At 40.3% G+C, this 21,568-nt stretch overlaps 1 protein-coding gene across 4 annotated transcripts in view; it reads left to right on the top strand.

The window, feature by feature from the left end:
• The first annotated feature begins 1,335 nt into the window (after window positions 1–1,335).
• The window catches only part of ZNF608 (zinc finger protein 608), a 109,003-nt gene continuing 88,770 nt past the window's right edge, over window positions 1,336–21,568 (top strand). Inside the window, exons 1-2 of one of the 4 annotated variants that reach the window (XM_011358317.2) lie at window positions 1,336–1,615; window positions 4,954–6,044. In XM_011358317.2, the coding sequence (XP_011356619.1) occupies window positions 5,136–6,044 (909 nt within the window). In that variant the 5' untranslated portion in view covers window positions 1,336–1,615; window positions 4,954–5,135. Of the gene's footprint in view, window positions 1,616–2,557; window positions 3,946–4,953; window positions 6,045–21,568 lie in introns of those variants that run through there. The other 3 variants (XM_023529596.1, XM_011358316.2, XM_023529597.1) reach the window with 3 other exon arrangements.

The raw sequence follows: 21,568 nt of genomic DNA, 5'->3' as shown, positions 1-21,568 counted from the left end.
ACCTTTTGCCTTTAGAATTTCCATGTTCTAGCTCCTAAAAGTACTGGAAAATAACAATGAAAAATTAAAAATACAAGTGCTCTAAAGGCTTTATATAAATATATTAGCTTAAGTATATTAGCTGTTACAGTACAATACTGAATTTATTTCATTAACCTCTCTTACCCTGTCACCTCAGAGTCCTATTAACCTGGCGTTTGTCCTACAATAAACTCTAAAATATTTCTGTATTTTTGGCGGATTGTTCGGTGTAGCAGTCAAAAGATTTAACACCTCTCCCCTCACCCTCAATCCTCATGGTAGGGTTAAAAATTTGGGGGAAGGGGAACTCTGACAATCCGTTGGTTTAAAAAATGTGGACTGGGACTGTTTAATGGGTTAATCTTCCTAGTATATTTCTCTCCCACGGATCGATTTTTTTTTTTTTTAATGAGGCTGGCCCGAGGTGTTAATATGGTTGGCCGGGACCTTAATTTATTTTGTTTTTTGTTTTTTTGGAGCCGCCTAGGACCGGGTGGGAAAGATGTGTTACTAATTCCAGGGAAGAACCGTTCACGTAGTGGTGGTTAAATGGTTGCCAATGTTAGCACTTCAGTGCTTGTAGACCAGTAGACTGGAAACAAAAGGGTTACTTGTTTCCCCACCACCGCCTTTACCCCCTGATCGATTTTTCTTATTTAATCAGCGAGTAAAAAGAGACACGGGAGGTAGAAAAATGGAAGAAGGGCAAAGTGGTGGGGGAGGGTTGAAAGCCAGAAGCTGCCATACAGAAAAATCAGCCTTGGGAGTTCGCGCTACCGAGTCCTTGCGACAAGGAAGGGAAACCAACAAAACGTTCGGAGTCATTTCCACACAGCCAGCCTCCCTTTTCTCCTCGCTACGCGCTAGTGGCTCATTTGGCTTCCTTCTGCCACCGAGCGATCACATACATTATTTCCCCCAAGATAACACAATCAAACTCGTATTTACCGACATCCTCTCCTTGCAGCCTGTTTGAGATTTGTTTTAATAAATAAGTGTTTTATGTGAATGATGCAGTAATTGAAACGCGAGCACCATTTTTCCCCCTTCTTACTGCAGGAGGTTCCTCTACCCCAATCTGGTTGGAAAATAAAACGCTTTGTCTCCACAACCACCCCCCGCCGCACCCCCACCCGCTCTCAGTGTGTGTTTTATACGTGTGTATTTCTCAACCCCCTACAGTAGCCAAGAGAAAGCAGCTAGCCAATGAGAGAGCCCGGTTTCATAAAAGCTGCTCTCTGATTGGCCCGATCCGAAAGGGCAATGGGAACAAAGAAAAGTCCCTTTCAGGTATAGAGGCTCAGAGCTCCTTTTGCTCCACTCCCCCTGTGTGTGTGTTGTGTTTCAGTCCTGATTTCAGTGTTGCAGAACAAGCTTGTTGTGTGTGTGCACCAGGGGGATTTTTGTTTTCTTTTTTTTTAATTTTAATTTTTGCTTTTATAAAAAATACACAGGACAGTCTGTGACATTTGATGGTCCATCTTCTTTAATAATAAATTTGTTGAAGAGATTATAATTTCCAAAATAAAGCGGCTTCAACCAAACACATTCAATGCAGTTAGAAGGAAAAGGTCAACTCGATCCAATACAGACCGTAAGTACGGTTGCGTGGTGTGTCTCTATATAGCACTTAGCGGGGACTTCATGCAGGGGAATGTGCGAGTTTTATGCATTGAAATGAGGAACTAGTTACAGGGTTTGGCTTTTGCATTGAGAACAACAACCCAAGAAGGGTGAATTTTAGTCAGTGGAGGGTGAAGCATTTGTAACTTCTTCACACAAATTAAGCTTGACTGGGCACTCGGGGTAACTTAGAGTAAATTACCTTTTGGGCTCTAACCCAAGGAGAATAAAAGTGACACAGTTACATATCCTGATCTGCAGTGTCCATTCTCTGGCTCACCTCACTCCCTCTTCTATCCTAGCTGGGCAAGACCCTCTTCCAAACCGTGCCAGGGAAATGGGGGCAAGGGCAGAACAAGCTGATTTCTGTCTCTTGTCACATCCTAGTGCCCAATAACTTAATATTAAACAAAGGAATAGTCACCCATTACATGTAATGGTTATAATTACCATTTTCCACCTCCTTAAAAAAGCAAGCAGCAAAACACCATTAAGAAAAAAAAAAAAAAAAGCCCCACCCAACCCAAACAAACCCACAAATAGTAACAATGGTGTGTTTATTACAGGACCTGACTTGGGAGCTAGCAAAATATTTTTCTTTGTTTAAGACATGAGGGGGGTCTCTAAAACCGAAATTGTTTCGAGGTGCCCTCCTCCCTCGCCTCGGCGTCCCTATCCCTGGCCCCTTGGGAAAGGCTACAAATTGGAGATAAGTTGAGGAAAGGTTTATAAGGTGTTTCTTTAAAACATCTGCTTTGCTCTTGTGCTCATTACATTTCACTCCTTCCGAACTTCCGAGAGCCTAGATCTGCGAGAAATGTTTCACATTCATAACTTGTAGCTGCGCCCACTGCAGGGGGTGGTGGTGGTAGGCGGCGGTGGGGAGAGTATGGCAGGGGGAGGGGAGAGACCTTCAGCTTTTTTTTAAAGACCAGATCAGTATTTTCTTGATACGCTTGTCACCATTTTTGTTCTCACGACAACCAATTGAGCCCTTGATCCTCACGTGATGTGAAAGGCTTGCACTGTAACAAAATCGCTCCTTTTAGATGGTTGGTTGTTGCTAACTTGCCCATCCCCCTCTCTCAGCCCCGACATTTCCAGCAAAGCGACTCTCCACTTCCAATCCATCAACAATTCATTACTGCTTTTAGCTTCCAAACGCCAGCTAATTAAAAATACTAAGCCAAGCTCCGGGGCCATCTGACTAAACACAGGAGGGGGTGGGCGAGAGAGGAGGAGGAGAGAAAAATAAATAAAAGGGAGACGCACCGTTTGCTGCGACTATAAATGGGGAAAACTGTCCGGGAAAAGGTCGCCTTTAAAAAAAAAAAATCTTTTTTTGACTCTAATTATCGAATTACCGCCTGACTGATTGGCTTGAGTGACAGCGGATTTTTTTCCCCCTCGGGGACTATACTAGGAACTCGGTTCCTTTTTCTTAAAACAACATAAAACAGGAAAACATCACATCCTTTTAGGTTTCGAAGACAGAACCAATTTTAATCGCCGTTATTTTCCCTTCTCCACCCCACCGCCCACCGTCCCCCGCCCCCAGCGAACGCTGTTATAACTGGTTTATCAGCTCACATGAATCATTTGCTCCCCTCCCCTCCACACCTTTCTTTTTCTCCTCTGGCTCCGCTTCTCATCCCACCCTTTCTTCCTCCCCCCACCCGCTTGGCCCCCCTCCTTTCCTCTTAAGTTAGTTCAAGAAATCAAATCTGTCAGGACCGGCGGAAAAATGCCACTTCCCGACTAACAGGCGGAATCCAGCCCAGATTTTCAGTCCTTTCTTCTTATTCTTTCTTCCCTTTCACTAATTTATCCCGATGTTAGCACATTCTGTCTTGTTACTAGCGGACGCCTGTAGGTTTGCTACATGGGATCATTACTTACTGATCACGGTGACTCTGAAGTCTGGAACTGAAGGCGGAATGAGAAGTTGGGAAAACTTTTTTCTCTAAGCTCTCTCTTTTTTAAAAAACTATTATTCTCGATGCTTGTTAAGAGGGAAAAAAACGTTTGGTGCTTCTGTTGTGAATGTGAAACATTATCTTCCAGCTGTACAGTGACACATTTTTTTAAGGAGAAAAGGACTCCTGATCCGTTTGCCAAAAGGGGGGTGGGGAGGTGGAATAATGTTATCGAGTGATTATTCTGGCTGAGATGTGTTATTTGGTTTCTTCCTTCTTGATCATTTGGTGTTTAAGTAAAATGAGGCACAGGCTTGTTTGCCGAGTGGAGTGGGAAAGGCATTTTGATTTGCTGGCCTAATTAAAAAATGATAAAGGATTAAAGGTAAGCAATGTCTGTGTGTATGTATATTTATTTATTTTTCTTGACAATCAACTGTTAAAAGGGGGCTGATCCCTTTAAAAACCGTTTTAACTGATCTTTGTCAAACACACACTCATTTGCGGTCATTGAGGCCACCTTGGCTCAGATCACTTAAAGTGTATGTCTTAATCAGTTTCCCTGTACAGTCAGTAGCACCATATTTAACAGATTGAGCAAGTCTGTGACCTAGGACTATGGTAGAATTGTTTGGATGTAATTTTTTTTCCTAAAAAGGCAGGTATTTAGCTTTTTATTTAACACTGTCTTTTCTATAGAGAAATACTCTTAAAGACATGTGTGTATTTAAAAAAATATAATTGTATAAACTGTTGGGGAAGAGGATAGGAGGGGAGTATGTGTATGGTAGTGGTGGTAGGGGGGTTATTGGTTGTTTTTTTCTGTTCCTTACTGGGAACAAAAACCAGACTTCCCAATTTGTAAAAAGAAGTAATAAAATTAGAAATAAGGAGAATTTAGCAACATTATTCTGAAACTAACCTCAGAGAACTTCCAGGGTCTGGTCATTTAAATTGCAAGATCTAGGGCACGTTTAGGGATGTTTAAAGCTGTGTTCCTCCCTCTTGTCTGAGTGTTCAGGCTGTGTATCTGGGGTTGAGCCATCTATCACATGTTATATGCTAGACAAAAATCTTAAAACTCTTTTTGTTTAAACCTTTCTGGACTTGACTCAGATCCTTAAGATATTTTAATGCCTTTTAAAAAGTGATTATCCTTGTGTTGTTACTAAAGGGACTTTCTTTTTTAGCTACTGTAAGATGCTTTCTGTCATGGGTATGTTTTGGAGGCTTGGTTATTTTTCTTTATACCTGATATTGTACTATGGAGACAATACACTAGCCACTTTGCTCTCCATCCTTCCCTGTACCCCTTACTGACTCCCTAATATTAACCTTTTTTTATTCTGGTAACACCCAGACAAGAAATATTCGACTTTTCCCCCCTTCACAGGAAAAGGTGGACCTGGACTGAAGGGTGTAAAATCCCTGGACACATTCCTGGGGCAGGAAAAAGGAGAAGAAGATTAGAAGATTTTTTTTTCCTAAGAGAAAGCCCAGCGGAGCTAAACGAATGTCCCCTCATCTCCAAAGGAAAGTTCATCGGATTTTTATTCTAGAGAGCTCATCTTCAGGATGTCAGTGAACATTTCTACTGCAGGAAAAGGTGTGGATCCAAATACGGTTGATACTTATGACAGTGGCGATGATTGGGAAATCGGAGTTGGAAATTTAATAATTGATTTGGACGCTGATTTGGAGAAGGACAGACAGAAATTTGAGATGAATAATTCCACCAATACCACTAGCAGCAGCAACTCTAAGGATTGTGGAGGTCTGGCCTCCAGTGGGGCCGGTGCTACAGCAGCCTTAGCCGATGGCCTAAAATTTGCTTCTGTTCAGCCCTCTGCTCCCCAGGGGAATTCACACAAAGAGACCAGCAAATCAAAAGTGAAAAGGAGTAAAACTTCTAAGGATGCTAATAAATCTCTGCCTTCTGCTGCCTTGTATGGGATTCCCGAGATCAGCAGCACTGGCAAGAGGCAGGAAGTCCAAGGGCGCCCTGGAGAGGCAACTGGCATGAATTCAGCGCTGGGTCAAAGTGTGAGCAGCGGCAGCGGCGGCGGCAACCCAAACAGCAATAGTACCAGCACCGGCACCTCCGCTGCCACCGCGGGGGCGGCCTCCTGTGGGAAAAGCAAAGAGGAGAAGCCAGGTAAAAGCCAGAGCAGCCGAGGCGCCAAGCGGGATAAGGATGCGGGGAAATCCAGGAAGGACAAGCACGACCTGCTTCAGGGCCACCAGAATGGCAGTGGCAGCCAGGCCCCTTCCGGGGGGCACCTCTATGGCTTTGGGGCCAAGAGCAATGGAGGTGGCGCGAGCCCCTTCCACTGCGGGGGCACTGGGAGTGGCAGCGTCGCGGCTGCCGGGGAAGTTAGCAAAAGTGCCCCGGATTCAGAGCTCATGGGAAACTGTTTGTTGGTAAAGAAGGAAGAGGAGGAGGAGGAGAGCCACAGGCGAATCAAGAAACTGAAAACGGAGAAGGTAGGATAAAGTCGCCTCTCTAGATCTCCCACTTTTCCTCTTTGTGTGCATTTGTGTGGTTGTGTGTGGAGGTGTGCCTCTGTGTGCCTTACACTTCTTATTCGTGCTTTCTGGTTCCTTGTGAGATTTCTATGATATGCATCCTCTCCATGAAAATTTGGGATGGGGTAGCTAGCTTACTTGGGTGCAGTGTTTAGCTTTTGGCTTCTGCTGCTGCTGCTGCTGCTGCTGCCGCCGCCGCTGCCGCTTGTGGTGCTGTTCGGGTCCCCAGGTGGGAGGGCCTGGGTGTTCTAAGTACCTTTTGCCCTGCAGAAAGGCTCCTGGCCAGTCAGTCCGCCGTGGTGTGCTTGTAATAGAAAACCTGTGCATGTACCCACTTGACTCTTGTCCTGGTTTCTCCCCCAAGGAGAGCTGTCTTCTGTTTTAATTTACATGTCCTAGTATTTCTGGTATGTGTCCTTATGTGCAGGGTTTACGCTCCTTCCCTGGAGAGGTATGTCGAGGATTCTAATTTACACTTCACCTTGAATCCTTTTATTTTTTCGTTACTGTCTCCAAAACAGTTCTGTCAAAGGATATCATCCTTGGATGGGTTCCTCTTATTGGTTCTGAATTAAACCCTGACCTTGGTGTCCTTGGGTCGTTGGTTTCATAACTGTGGGGAAAGACTGGAATGGCTTTGGTGGCTGCTAGGTAGGTCTCTAACCTTGTTCCCTCGCCCAGTTCTTAGCTGGAGATTTAAGAGTATTATCACTTGGATTTCTAGCTCGACTAGGGAGCTGAAAGGTTGGTAAGAAAAGTGAAATAGAGTTGGCAAATTGGTGTTCCTGAAATGTGCAAACAGAGCCAACTGATACTAGAATTACCCATTGCCTTTGAGTGGTGGGGATGTTGATTTAGGCAATTTGGACCCTTCCTCTCACCTGTCATTGTCTTCCTAGTTAGACACTGCATTTGAAAAACTGCCCCCAGTGTTCTACTGCTTGATGCTGGAGGCCTGTGACTTGCTGGTCTGGTGATTGTTGTGCACTGAGTCGTGCCCTAGGACCGAAGATGCTCTGTCCACCAGGAAGGCTGGGCGTGAGCTGGGGGTGATGTTCTTATGAAATTAATCTTTAGGTTCATTCTACAAGTTGTGCCTTGCAGAAGCAAAATTCATAGCATGTGGTTTGTGGCATGGTTGTTTGGAAATACGCTTATTAACTAATTTAATTTTTGCTATTTCTAACTTGGTCAGAATTGTAAGATGTTTTCGGGTAATTATTTTTATGTACAATTATTCACAGCTCTCTATTTAAACTTTTGTATTTCTGTGTTCGTATGTTCAAGATTTAAGTTGGAGTACAGGAATAAAGTTTTTATTTGATGATTTTAGAAGTTGATAAAGGTCCATTAAGGTGTAGATAATGCCAAAATTGCAAAAAAGCTTCTGAGCACTTTTATTCCTGTCTCCTTGGTCAGACAGCATTTTCCGTTGGTGAATTTAAATGGACTTTTTTTAAGTCCCAGGTTTTAATTCTTATGTTTAAATGTGTAGTTTCACATAATTTCTGCTAAAAGGCATTCTGAGATCTTCTTATTACTTAGTACAGTAGGGCATTTACTTTTGTTGCCAATAGTCTTCAAATTGCAGTTCTAATCTGCTCTAACTATCTAGATGAATTGCCCTAATCCAGTGCTCACAATGGCTGTGGTTAAGGAGTCAGAGCCATTTGATTGGATTCACTGCTGCCTGGAATGTGGGAGGTACTGCCCTTTTGCATTCCCCTTAGCCTTTTAATCTTCCAGCCAAATGTTCACATTCAACAATTTTGTTTAGCTGGCAATCGGAACATTTCAGTATCTCAAAGGCTGCTGTCATGGCAACTGAGATTAGAGCGTGGTGTCGGTTCTCCAGTTTTTGTGTTCTTTTCACTTTCTAGTCACAGAGGAAGCTGGATGAAGAATGGAAGACTTAAATTATTCATATCCATGCAACTCATCTTCAGGCAGAGCAATATAAATGTGATAATATGAATTATATAAATGAAGAGCAAACAAGTCATGATGGGCCTGGGGTGGAGGAGGGGAGAGAGCTCAGTGCATTAGATTCACTCCACTGCCAACAGTAGCCACCAGTGTTGGGTACACAGGGACACTAAAGGGATGGCTCCAAGGAGCTTGAATCCTGCAGGGTAGGCCATTCTCTGTCAAGTTGGGGTGTTGGCTCAGGAATACCATTCCTGTAGGCTTTCTTACCCCACCCCCACCCTGCCCCAGAACTACTCTGGAGAATGCTTTCCTCTTTGGCACACAGAGGTGGCACTCCCTTGCACAGATGCCACCCAGGGAAGTAACTCTAATTCCACTAGTGGTTTTGTAAATTAGACTTCAATTTAGAAAATACTTCCTTAAGATAGGAGGATACTTATTTAGGAGGTAAAGGTTTAGTAGGACAGCTTCACCTGACAAAAATATTTCAACACTGAGGCATCTTGAGAAAGGTTGACGTTTCGTACATCTTTTAATTTCAGCCTTGCTTGATTACCTGGGTTTGTGAAAACAAGTGACTGAAAAGTGAAGATGATTAATTGTCAGCAATCAGATGTGGCTCATGATGGGCCAAATGTGGAAACCGAAGGGGGGACATGTGTGTGTGCTTTTTTTTTTTTCTTCCTGGTTGGAAGGCTCACAGGAGATTCATAAGGCTGACTGTCACTGGTTAATTTTCACAGCATGCTTAAATGTCTATTTTTGGTGTGTTTATTCTTTTTCTTCACTACACAAAGTCATGTAAAACATGATAAATTGGATCTTATGAAACCTAATTAAATCAATGAGTGTTCTACTCCTTTATGTGGAAACCACAAGTATGTTGTAAAAGTCGCCACTCCCTTAATACGTGAACAAAATCAAAACATGCCATAATTCTAAGATGTTTGAGCTATATTTCTATAGCCCATTTTGTGGTTAAGCCACCAGTGACATGTCTGAATAAGTAGATTTGACGGGGTTGGCTTTTGGTTGTTAAAACCTGCTTCTCCACCTCCCCCTTCCTTTCTTTTGAAGCATATTAGCCTCTGCTGAGGCTCTTCTGTATGTATCCTCCTTAGCTGTCTTACAGTTTTGACTTATCAGACACAGGCATTTGGCCGGGCTAAATGGTTAGTTAAATAGGTTTATCTGATCACTGGGACGTTCAAAAATACATAGATTTCTTAAAAACAGCTGATAGACGTGAAAGGTGCAGGAGATCTCATAGTTGTGTCTTGGAATTCTGACTACTCAGTACGTATTCAGAAAAGAGAATTATTTCTCCAATATCATACTGCTTTCACTAAACTGGTTCTTAACAGCCTAAAGGGGGGGTGTCTACAAATGGACCTGTCTATAAAGGGTATCATTCATTGTATTTTATTCTCTCATAGAAGCCTTTTTTACACTACACGAGGGAATTCTGGCACATTTTCTAAGTGAGTGTGAGCACTTTAAGAACATATTATGATTAATGAGTTTTGTGGACAGTATGCCTCCCCCCAATATAGTGCCCCCTACAAATTCTGCTTAGAGAGTGCAGTTTATCTACTGCGAAATAAAAGGGCAGAAAGGTCACTTGCTATAATTAAAGAACAAAGTCCATTGTTGTTGGACAGCAAACTGTTTTGAAAGCTACACAAGAGATTTAGCTGTTAAAAACGTTGGTAACTAAGGGTGGCTCCCAATCATTGATCCAGCCCCTTACTTTGACATCACTGGGTTCTGGGCACAGTATTTGAAATGTGCTGGGTTTGCTGGAGAGATTTAAAAAAACAACGCAAAACTGATCAAGATTGTGCTAAAAGGAGATAAATAATGTTTAGCAACTTTTAATAACTTTGCAAATAGTCTGTAAAAAAAAAAAAAAGGGAGGGGAGGAGGGACTGATTGTCCAAATGTCATGAGGTTAAGAACGCTCTTCAAGTGAAATTGCTTGGCTGCAAAATGGTTTTAATTAGAGTGTTATAAAGACTTATTTTTCCTAAGCAGCATTTTATAGTTAGTAAATGAAATGTATGCCGAAAGTGCTAAGCAGAAATCTCCCTAACCACAGAGGTGTTCAATAACCAGATTCAAACAACATGGAAAGTACCATCTGTTCTTCGTTTTCAGCATGAAAAACAAGGATTGAATGGCTGAGATTTGCTCCAATTTTGACTGTGTCTGTGTGTTTTTTTAAATTTAAAAAAATTCACCTGGTACTTCATAGAAACTTGAAATTGCAGTAATATGAGCAACACTGTGAAAACACATGTTTCTACATTTATTTTAACCAGTTCCATTTTTATTTAAAATATTTCCAGAAGCCCAGCCTTTGAATACTTTATAATGGTTATTCAGTTCCTGCAGGCAGTTACAATGAGGGGTCAGTTCTTCAAAGATCTAACTATTTAGTCAGTACCTGAATTATTCTGTCAATTTTCCCCCTGGAGGCGAGGTGGGGGGGAGGCAAAGGCTCTCACAGGCTAACTCTGGCCAGCGTTTATCGGTTAATCTAATTGTAGGTGATAGCCCTGTGCACTGGTGTTTACTATTCAGAGACCTTGCTCTCCTGAGCTGTAGTCTGGGATTGTTGATAACAAGGAATATATTCTTTTAACGATGATAACTTTTTTGAGTCCTTGACTTTTAGATGCTAAGCTTCTTGGTTCTGGTTGTAGTAAGAGCCCTGGGTAAAACATTATCCGCCTTTGTTTGAGGTCTCTTATAGAAGCTAATGACTGGGCTTGTGCCTCCCTGAGATAAATGACATTATCTCTGAGTGGGCTGACAGGAAACAGACATGTTAATGGTGAAGCTGCGGGGAGGATCTGCTTGGGTTCTGACAAAAGAGCTGAGAAGGGACCCCTGGTTGTGGTCATTAACACAGAATGCTTTCTTGCTCTTCCTAAGAGGCCCTTGATAATTGGAAAGCTATTCTAGCCAGAAGCACTTAAATCATAAATCTACGACTCCTAGTTCCTTTACATTCATAAAAGTAGCAAAGTAATGTGTTTTTTGTTAACTGGTTTGTGATCTGGTCTTTTAAAATGGTGGCACCTCTAGGCTGGGTGATAGTGACATTTGGGAGAGCTGTGCCTGGGACTGTCTTTATCAGATGGGAATCTCTCTTTGTCTTTCATCATTGCTCAGTCATCCCTCTGCCTTAATAAAGGGAGTGGGTCCAAAAGCTAAAAAGAAATGATTTTTATACGTGAAGATGTCTCATGGGAGAGGGATAAAAATCTATTTTTTATAAGTGGGGGAAAAGATTTTGCTCAATGATTTAAATGTGATGAAACCTGCCTTTTGAAGTGCATGTTTAAAAAGTCATGGGTATAATTGAGTTTCAATGCAGTTTAAACTCTCTGCTTCTTGAATGGAGATAATTGCCATGTTGAACACACTCTAGAGGTGTAGAAGAGGTGGAAGGATCATGTTATTCTATTCTTTAATATTAAGCACTGGAAGTTTTTCATAGTAATTACTTTAGCACAACATAGTTTTTTGATTGCCAGCACTCTGAACTTGCCAGTGATCTGAACATCAAGGTTTTTGCTTGAATACTAAACAGTTTATTCCTAAATTACTTAATCCTGACTGTAGCATTCTTGGAGAACACGGAAGCCAGAACTAAGGAAATATGGGGCTATCCTTTAGCAACTTCATAGTAGAAATAATCCTTCTTCGCTAGGATTGTCGTTGATGAATAATAATAATATCTTCTTAATCTGTACACGTAAGGCTGTCGATAGGAAAAGAGAGCAAGTGAAATCTCTGCATCAGGAATGACTTAGGTCATCATTGTAGCCTAACATAGGGATCATACTGGAGCCTCCTAACTCTGGTATTGCATAGGTGTGTGTATATGAATGTTATAATTGCATATATAGATGTTGGGCTAGCAGTGGATTTGGAGTATTTAGTTAGTATAGGCTTTATTTATTTATTTTTTTAAAGTGTCACCATTGATTTTACGTTCCACTCTGTGGCAGAGTAAATGGGCCCATTGCTATCCAATTCTCTCAGCTGAAGTTTCACTAGAGACTACCATGCTCTCTGCTGCAAGTTCTTTTTAAGCTACAGGTTTGGTCTCTTGGAACAAAGTCTGCAAATGAATGAAAGGTTGTTAAACTATTCATAGTCAGTTGACCAGCAGTTGGGCTGTTTGTAATGTTATTTTGAGAGCTCTAAGGATATTCAAGAGGGTGAGATTGGCACATTGCTCTGAAAGCTGAGATCTGTGTATCTGCTAAATATGGGTAACAAACTATTTTTGGGAATGTATTAAAAGAGATGATAGGTTTTGCCTGAAGAACTGAAGTGATCACAAAGCAAATACTTCTTATATTTTGATAGGGCATTGGGTCTTGAGATACATGGATCGCATCTGGTATTCAGGAGAACTCAAAGGGAAGGATGTTTTGGTTAGAACAAATGGGTTTGAAGTGATGAATAAATACTACCGATTTTTTCAAAGCTACTCTCTTCTTTTTCCTCTCCACCCCCTTTCCCCAGTTTGATGATTATTCACTGTGACATTCTAGCTCAACCACTGAGCTTTTTTGCCTCCTGGGAATCCTCATTGTCAGCTAGCACCTTAAGAAAATTGTGCCTACAGAGACATTTAGGTATATTCCAATAATTCCATTTGAATGTAGCTTTTACAGTTTAAAAATATATTGATTATATTTTGTGTTGTACATAATGATTTTAGAAAGCAGATATTTAGGTTGTGGAATTGGCTTATTATGTTAACCGGAGAGCAGATGGCATAGTGCCACAGACGTATAATTTTACTTAAAGGGACTTTTAAGGTTTTGATGTGTTTTCTTTTCCTCTTATTTCCCTGATGGCTTCTTTTTATTGAAGGGTAACTTAAGGAGACCTGGTAGCAATTTTACTGCCTTCCCCTGACAGTTTGAAATAATAGCTTGGTCTTTGGTTGCACTGATCTTCTACCAGTCAACTTGATTCTGGTTTTTGTCATGTGGCAGTGAATTAAAAAGAAAAAAAGTGTTTGTAGTATGTTTTAAGAAATGGACTCTTTTATATGCTTCAATTAGCAACAGACGACAAAGTTCCAATTGGTCACACTTTCATAAACTCCTAGAAGTCACTGTTCGTCCTTTTGATTAAAGAAAACTCCTGGTTGGTTTCTTGGGAAAGCACATCTGGCTCTCTGGTTGCTTTAGGTGTACCTTTTTGTCTCTCGAATTAGTCACTGAAGGTTCAAAGGTCGCGTCTAAGTTCTTCCTAGTTAGGTTAGCAAGCAAGCTTTCCCTATACTAGAGGGCTGTACTTTTTTGGGTGGCTACACCTACCATGTGTTTGAATTCACTTGGCATAAAAGTACCATTTGTTTCTATGCCTACATTTTACAGTTTTACTCATTCTTCACTCAGAAGAACATCATCAGGATGAGTTGGAAGCATTGCCGAACTTTTTTTTTTTTTTGCAAAGAGTACATAGCCAGACCAGATTACTTTTGGATTTCCTGTCACCTCCTTGGCTGATTTTATGGATGGCTCATGTTAAAAGCAACAATAATGTTTGAATTGGAAGGGTTGAAGCCTCGGGTCTTCATTCTTCATGAAGAACTGTTTATTTGTGTGTGGTTCACCACAGTACATGGATAATGCTATCAAATCTGTGCTTTATTATAGGCTTATGACTAGCACAGCAGCACTTCAGTTACATGTTTCTGGGTTTTAGTTCTTCGCCAATTCTTTTGTGATGGAAATGAAATTAGAACTGAATCTTTGCAGCCAAGGGGAAAATAGGCACAACAAATAGAAATTGTCCCTTGAGCCAGTTCAGAAGCAAGCAGTGGTGATTTAAGAAAAATTTTTTTTTCAAAGTAAGTGAAACATACTTCCATTTAACTTTTCCGTGAAGACTGGTGGAAGATGAGCCTTACACTTTGACAAATGGAGGCTGTTCCAACAACTAGGCTTTATATCCCTTTATATTGTTTCACATTTTAAGTAACTGATTGAAAAGCGATTCACATTCTCAAACCTTGAAACTGCTTTGAAGGTGGAATTTGAGTAAGTGATATTGTTTGCTTCTGCTCCCCAAAGGGAACAACATGATTTTAAAACGGAGCAATTGAGCTTTTCCGCATCAAACTCCATTTGGCCAATTGTCTACATTTACATTCCTCGCCCAAATCCTTCACCAGCCTTTCCCATGATGCCGCAGCAGATGCCAGACACTGAAGTAGAAAGCAAGCAGCTGTTTCCATTACCCCATTGCTGTATTATCCTCCGCAATCTGCATTCTTTTTTCTCTCCCCGCCCTCCCCTCCCCCATCCTTGCCTCCTTCTTTCCCTCCCCCTTCCCTCCTCTCTCCCCTCCCCAAAACCCCCTCCCCCCACCCCCAGTTTTAAAATAAAGAAACCTTCTCCTTCTGAGTTTTGCTTGCTCCAGTTTATCAGGCTGCAGGTTTTATCTTACCAGGACCACTGGTTCCTTCGGGAGGCCTAGTTTATTGTTCCGTGGCAGGAGCGGCCAGAGTCCCAGGGCCCGGGGGTGTGGCCCGCTCGTGCCCGCGGGCCGGGCGCGCGCTCCCTGTGGGACAGCGGGGCGAGCAGCCGGGGACGCGCCCTCCTTTCCTCCCAGGACCCGTTTATAGCCCTGAGCGCTGTAAATGTGTCAGCTCTTCAAGACGCGCTCACCTCTTTCTTCATTTGCTCCAGCTTCTAGTTTGACAACGTTCCCCTGAGGCGGAATTCTAATCTGCTTCCAATTAGTTGCAAAATGTGACTGAAATTTCCACATTATGACTGCTGTTTTACTTGCACGCACACATCTAGAAACAAATTAATGCTCTTGAATATTTATTTTTTGAGCCCTTGGATTTACTTTAAGAGGAAGAGTTTCCAAGTGTTTGAAATGACTTCCAGGATTTGCATTTTTTTTCTCTCAAAGCTTGCAGTACTGGGTATATATATGTATATTTAAAAAAAAAAAAAACAGCTTGGGGGGCCCATCTCTTAATAATTAAGCCTTTTCTATCTTTTCAAAATTTCTCAAAATGTATTACACATGTTTAGGTTAAACATATAACTTTTGTAGCATTTCTAAAATAAACAAAACAAGGATGTTTGCCCAAGTTTAATAGAGGGGGGTCCTGGTGCAGTGTTTTAATAGAACACAAATACACACAAATTTACTTCTAAATATAGCTAAAGTATATTTGGCTAAAGCACACAAGACTTGTTACACACTTTTAAATTCTTTCATTTGATATTCAAAAGCTGTACACCCAAAGAAAGAATTGGGTGATTAATTGGCTTAACAAATACAAGGGTACCTTTGAAGATGTCACAAAGGGCTTTAACCTTATCCTTCAGATGTGTGCCTAGATCCTGAGCACAGCCTCCTGAGCAGTCAGTCCTCTGGAAGCTGTTGGAACTTCTGGGCTGAAGTAGGCATAGTCAGGGGCTTCCTATGACTTCAGTACCCTGTGTCCCCATCTACATAATCCACTGTTAGGAGAATGAGCTTGACTCTGGGTTTTGGGGTGGTTCAACTTTGAGGGAGATCATTACGCCAACTCTATATCTTCCTTTATAGTGATTTTTTTTTTTTTTTACAAAGATATCGATCTACCTGATTATATGTAAATAGTAGGTTTGTTGCTGAGGTCAAACTTAGCTCTATTTATTACTTGCCTTAAAAACCACTTTCTCAGGTCACTGGCTTAGTATTTGCAGAAAGGTGGTACTCTTAAGCTAAAGGATATAAACAGCCAAATTTACTGTACATTTTATAGCAGTGTTCGTCAGCATCTTGGCAGATTGATATCAACGATAATAATGGGCTTTAAAGAGGTGTGAATAATTTTATTGATGGTAAAGTGGTTATGTTGATCACATTACTTTGTATTAGTGTCTAAATAACACTTTCACATGTAAATAGATCAATTGTTTTTCAACGTCATTGTCACATATAATCATAAAAGCCCTATAATGATTGATTTATAAGTCCTTTTGTTTAATGTGCTTTTTTCAATCTCTGTAACCAAGAGGTGGAGCATTTCTTTCACTTTGTTTAAAACAAAACCTATTTTAAATTATTTATTATATAGAGAATATAAATTTAATTATTTTATTTGAAAACTTTTAGCTATGCCAGAATTCCACAAAAGACGTAGGAGTGTTCTTTGTATGGCTGCCTTTCTTCTTACTCTATTACTGGTAGTAGAAAAAATAGATTGAAATCCTTAAAAATTTTAAATGTGGGCCCTTAAGATTGTAGAGACCGCCTAGGTTAAAAAAAGGCGGGGGAGGGATAGTGGCCCCATGGTGAAATGCTCACAAAGGGCACAATTGTGCTAGCCCCTCAAGTCCTGGGGTTCACTAATTACCCTTTAATGAGGTCAGTCTGCTCAGGCTTTTCCCCTACCTTGGGAGTAAAAGCACACAAGACAGTTGGAGTTCAAGTGGATCTTGGTGTATTTGCAAGTTAGCATAACTGCTTTGAAGACCCACAGGGCGCTTAATTGGGGCTGGGCATTTTTGTTTTGGGGGAGACTACACACAGCTCCCCATTGTGCAAGTGGAAGCCAGTGTGCATCTTGGAAGCATTACATGCTTTTGTTGATGGTGCATAGTTTTATAAACTCCAAGTGAGCTTATTGCCTTTTAACCATTGGGAGCACTAAATAATGGAAGAACCTAAAAGTCTCTGGGTTGGGTAGCCGCCAAGCAGTTAAAAAAAAAAAAGAAAGAAAAGAAAAAGAATGAATAGTTTAATTGTAGAGCAGATCATTTGTTTACAGATTAAGATTTATTCAGTCACCAAATCCTATGGACCAGGAGGCGAAAGAATTAGGCCGTAAGGTATAGGAATTGAAAGCCCAGTGTTATGTTTTGTGATCATGCTCAGCTGTTTTACCATTTTTCACAAAAGAAGAATGAATGAATAGTTTAATGGGTGAGAACCCCCTGGCAAAATGTACTTCTTAAGCTTTAGAGAGAGAGGGGAGGAAGGTGGAGGCAGGTGGCATTTATTTGCTGCTTGGTCAGGAAGCTAAAAATTTAAGGTTCTTTTAACTAAGAGGGAGGGACAACAGCATTTGCTGAATTTTCCTGTTTGTTCAAATGAGGGGGGTTGGTGGTGGTGGGCGATGGTGGTGGAGGTAGGGAGTAAAAAGTGGAAAGAAGGCGTGTGGGAAAGGGGGCGTTTGGTGGAGAGCCTTTGTTAAAATGTGGCTGTAGACAATGCATTCTCTTGAATAATTGGGACCGTTTACAGAAAATTCCCTATTTCATTAGTTTAGGGGCCATGGTACTGAATAGAGAGGACCTCTTCAGCAAGGGCAATGAAGTAGTATAGCAAATGGGGGTGGGGCGGGGGAAGAGCTCTTGCCTGGCAGCCAGAATTTCAGGATATCTTTCATTATTATTATTATTTTTTTTTTAATTTAAGGACTGGATTGTATCTAACAGTAGAAGACAAGAAATCATGGCATTTGTTCTCTTTGTAGTTGTCTGTTCTTCTAATCCTTTTATGAATAATAGGCTTAAGGAAATCACCAGTAAAGTGTTGTTTTCCAGAAGTATCATTTTGAACACTCTCCAATTTAGTTTTTATTTTTATATTAATCTTGGAAGTGAAACCCTTTATTTCTAAGTGTTCTTTTGTATATAAGCTGTCACCCTAATGATAACTCAAGATGCTTCCAAGAATCATTTCTACATGATTTCTTTGTATTGCATTTGGCCATGTAAAGCCCGTTCCTTCTGCAGCATTAAAATTGTTTGTTTCTTGATGCATGTTAGATAAATTGAATGTTTAAATATGTTAACTTGGCTTAACATGATCTTGTTTTGTTTTTCTTCTTACTAAATTCTTGTACTGTTATTTTGGTATCATTCTCCTTTTGAAATGGCTTGATTTTTGAGTCTAAATCATGGCTGGTATCTTCATTTTGCAGATCTACTTTTTGGAGGAGGTGCTGAGCAACAGGTGGATGAAAAGAATGGGGGAGGAAATAGGGTATAAAGATTTGGGTCTAAATGGATTCAGCCTTTCAAACTAGTGACTTTTTAATGTGCTACTGTTCATTCCAAATGCTTTTCTATTAATATTTTCTGTTAATGAAGAAAGAGACTGGATTTTACTTTTGTGAGCATCCAACATAATTTTAAAAACTACAAACTTGTAAATCTCATAAAACTTATCATTGTTGTATGACTAAATTCATGTAAATACATTTTTTAAAGATCATGCAATAAAAAATCATGTTTTATCAAAGAGGTAAATCCCTGCAAATGTTCACGTAAATTTGATTTTGGGGGGGGGGTATTGTTTGACTCTTAATATGTGCTCAACCTAAGCTTACTTAGTAAATCAAAACAAAAGTGGCAAGATTAAAAAAAAAAACAAAAATACATAGCTTATGTTAATATTGAGGACAGCCTAAAGGCTTTGCAAGCTTGGAATTTCTTTACAATTTTAATTCCTCCCGGAAAGGAAGTTTTTTTTTTTTGTTTTTTTTTTTTTTTAACCAAATTATCAGTGTTTCCACAATGAGAATGCTTCTGAGGGTTTAAAAAAACACCCAAACACACCATGTATTTCAGTGGTTTAGTTTTTGTTCACATGTACATAAAGAAGTGGGGAATGGGTGTTGAACTTCCTGCATGTTAACGAGAGTTCCCCTTGTGCCTGGTTCCTACTCTGTAACCTCTCTATGCGTACCTTAATTTAAGTGGATGCTTTTTGTTACCCATATAAAATGTGAAAGGAAAAATTTACCTTTTTAAAGATGCTCTGAAAATGATTTTTATAAACCTGGTTATACCAAAGTCCAGTACCTTCTATCTTAGCTCATATTAAAGGCTTAGTCAAAGTCTGCTTTGAAAGGCTATATATAGCATATGAATCCATAAGCCTGCTGTAAATTCATATATATTATTTCCTTGTAAGAACCCGTGTTTTTCACTTACCTGAAGTTGGTACAGCTGTGGAGTTACTTCCAGCAGATAATCCTGTCCAGTTTTAGACTGATGACAGTTCAGTATTATCTACAACTATTTGCTGGTGATTGGATGACAACATGAAATCACTTGTCCTTGTTGATTTCAACTCTCTAAGCTTATCGAATCTTAAACACGTTGAATTTCCTTTTCTGACATAGTGAAATCTGAAGAGCTTCAAAGACTTCCATACTCGAAAAATCTAGAAAATGCCCAGTGTATTCCAATCACATTTTTCTTGGTGTTTAAATCGCCTCTGAATTTGGTGAGAAGTTTTTCAGCACACACTGGTAGTAGGAGGAAGTTAAATGGTGGTGGAAAAATAGGTACTGTTTTATTTTTTGTCTGTAAATAGATTCTGAAGGGTTTTTGAAGAATTTCATTTTGGATCTGTTCAACGTACTTCAGGATCTAAAGAGTGATACTAACTGTACAAATATTCTGTGCAGTGAGGTATAGTTGTCTCCATGTTATTTGAGCCTGAATGTGCGTGCATAATTGGAAAGATTATTGGAGAGAGAGTATTTTGCTGTGGTAGATGTGGTTTAAATCCTAGCACTGAGCATAGCATTTACTTTCTCAGCTTACCCACAAAATCTGTGACTAATTTAGTGAATGTGAAGATTTTAGTCCAGATGGTTAGGTTTAATTGTAAAAACTGGAAAGATTTCAAAGTACCCTTTGGGGAAGTGCGGGAAACAACAACTAAACAACAAAAAAGAATGAAAAGTAACTACAAGTCACTAAATATAGCATATTTGTATATTATATATTTATACACACACATAGACTCATATACTTAAATATATATGTGTGTGTGTGTGTGTATGTGTGTACACATATACACACACACACACAAGCATACAGTAGTCAAAGAAAAGCATGAAGAATTTATTCTATCCGTGAGCTTGAACAGATAGGATCATGGAGAGCAGTGATTTTTAATGTTTAAAGATTTAGTATATGCTGTTTAAAGTGTGTTTGGTCTTTCCTGGGCTCAAAACAGGTTTCCTCTCAAGTGTGTTAAGAAGATACCACTTTCCTGTCACCCGCTATTCTTGGTTGAAGAGCATTGGCAGTTACCTCATCAGACCTTAGGGAATACCACTCTTGCCCAGGCCTTGGCACGTGTCCCTTCACTGTGGTGCTCTGAGGCCTGGCCAGCCTGCTGTTCGACACTGCAGCTGTGTAGCTCAAAGAGGGAACAAGCTTGCAGAAAGAGGTGGTTAGATGGTGATTAGTGCTATTCAAGGACCAGCCCACTTTTCAGCAACCTTTTTTTTTCTTCACAGTTCTTGCATTTGATGGCCATGCTAGAATGAGTACAAAGATCTGAGCTGATGCTTTTGAAGCTACCCAGGACCTTCTGGTCACCTCCTATGCAAGTCAGAGGTTAAAAGGATAGAAATTGGCCCCTCCTCTATTTTTAGATGGAACACCGCTGAACTAAATCTTGGGCCAATAAATTAGCTTTGAAGTTGATAGGTTAATAAGGCTCTATAGTGAACTTTATTTGTATTACCTGGAATTATAAGGAGAGATAGAGGGAAGAAGAGTAATATGTCATGGATGGGACAAGGTTAGATTACGGGGCTGTTGGTAACATCTGCTTTGTTGGAATAGGATGCTTGGGTTTCACAGTGATCCACAAGGCAAGCAGATGGACGCATTTCTTTCCCAGGATAGAAAAATGCCCATTTCATAATATTCAGAAAATGTAGAGAAATGGTTTAAATTTATATATGTTATGTTTACCATAGAGTCGTTAATATTTGATTTAATATTTGATTATTGAACCCTCAGCATTTAAAAATGGTACAAGGAACAAGCTGGAGATTGTCTTCTACAGTAAAGAAGATAAGCAGCAAGCTAGCTGTGTTGGGCTAGTGATTTTCAGATTATGGAAAACCTGGGATATTACCTATATTAAGACCAAGGTGCTTCTTGAGGAGGTTTAAGTGTAGGTCTTTGAGGCTGTTATTGTGGGTAGCATGGGAGAGCGAGATAAACAAAAAGGTCAGCCACCCCAAAGCAGAGGTGATCTTTGCTTTGATCTCCTTGGCTAAATTCCTTTTTAAAAATATCTCTTACCTTTTTATATGTCCCTATCTGCTTAGAGCCTATTTTTCTCCATTTGTCAAGAGCTTTGCACTCCATTAGCAATCCACTGAATGACCCTTAAGGTGATTTTAAGATGATGCCAGTACTTCATTGCGGGTAGACTTTTAAAGGCCCAAAGAATGGAGCTCAAATGTAGGAACTTTCTGGTAGGAGGAGAGGCAGGATAGCTTTCCTGCTGTCTTAAATCACACCTCAGCACTGATCTTTTCTGCCCCAAAAGCTGTTTCTTTGTAAAGCCGGTTTTGGAGAGAATTTTTTATGGAGAAAAGTTTCTTAAGATATTTGAAGCTAGCAACAAGGTGTAAGTGATGAAATTGAAGCAGGATCTGACATCGCTTTATTTTTTTTCTTTTTCTGATTTTAGAGCGGCTATTTTAAGAGACTTTTATAACTAATGTAAGCAGTGAGGTTCAAATA

Source organism: Pteropus vampyrus, unplaced genomic scaffold, assembly GCF_000151845.1.
Source record: "Pteropus vampyrus isolate Shadow unplaced genomic scaffold, Pvam_2.0 Scaffold39, whole genome shotgun sequence".
Taxonomy (NCBI): Eukaryota; Metazoa; Chordata; class Mammalia; order Chiroptera; family Pteropodidae; genus Pteropus; species Pteropus vampyrus.
The sequence above is the reverse complement of the archived record's forward strand: the minus strand, read 5'-3'. Positions and strand labels throughout refer to the sequence as shown.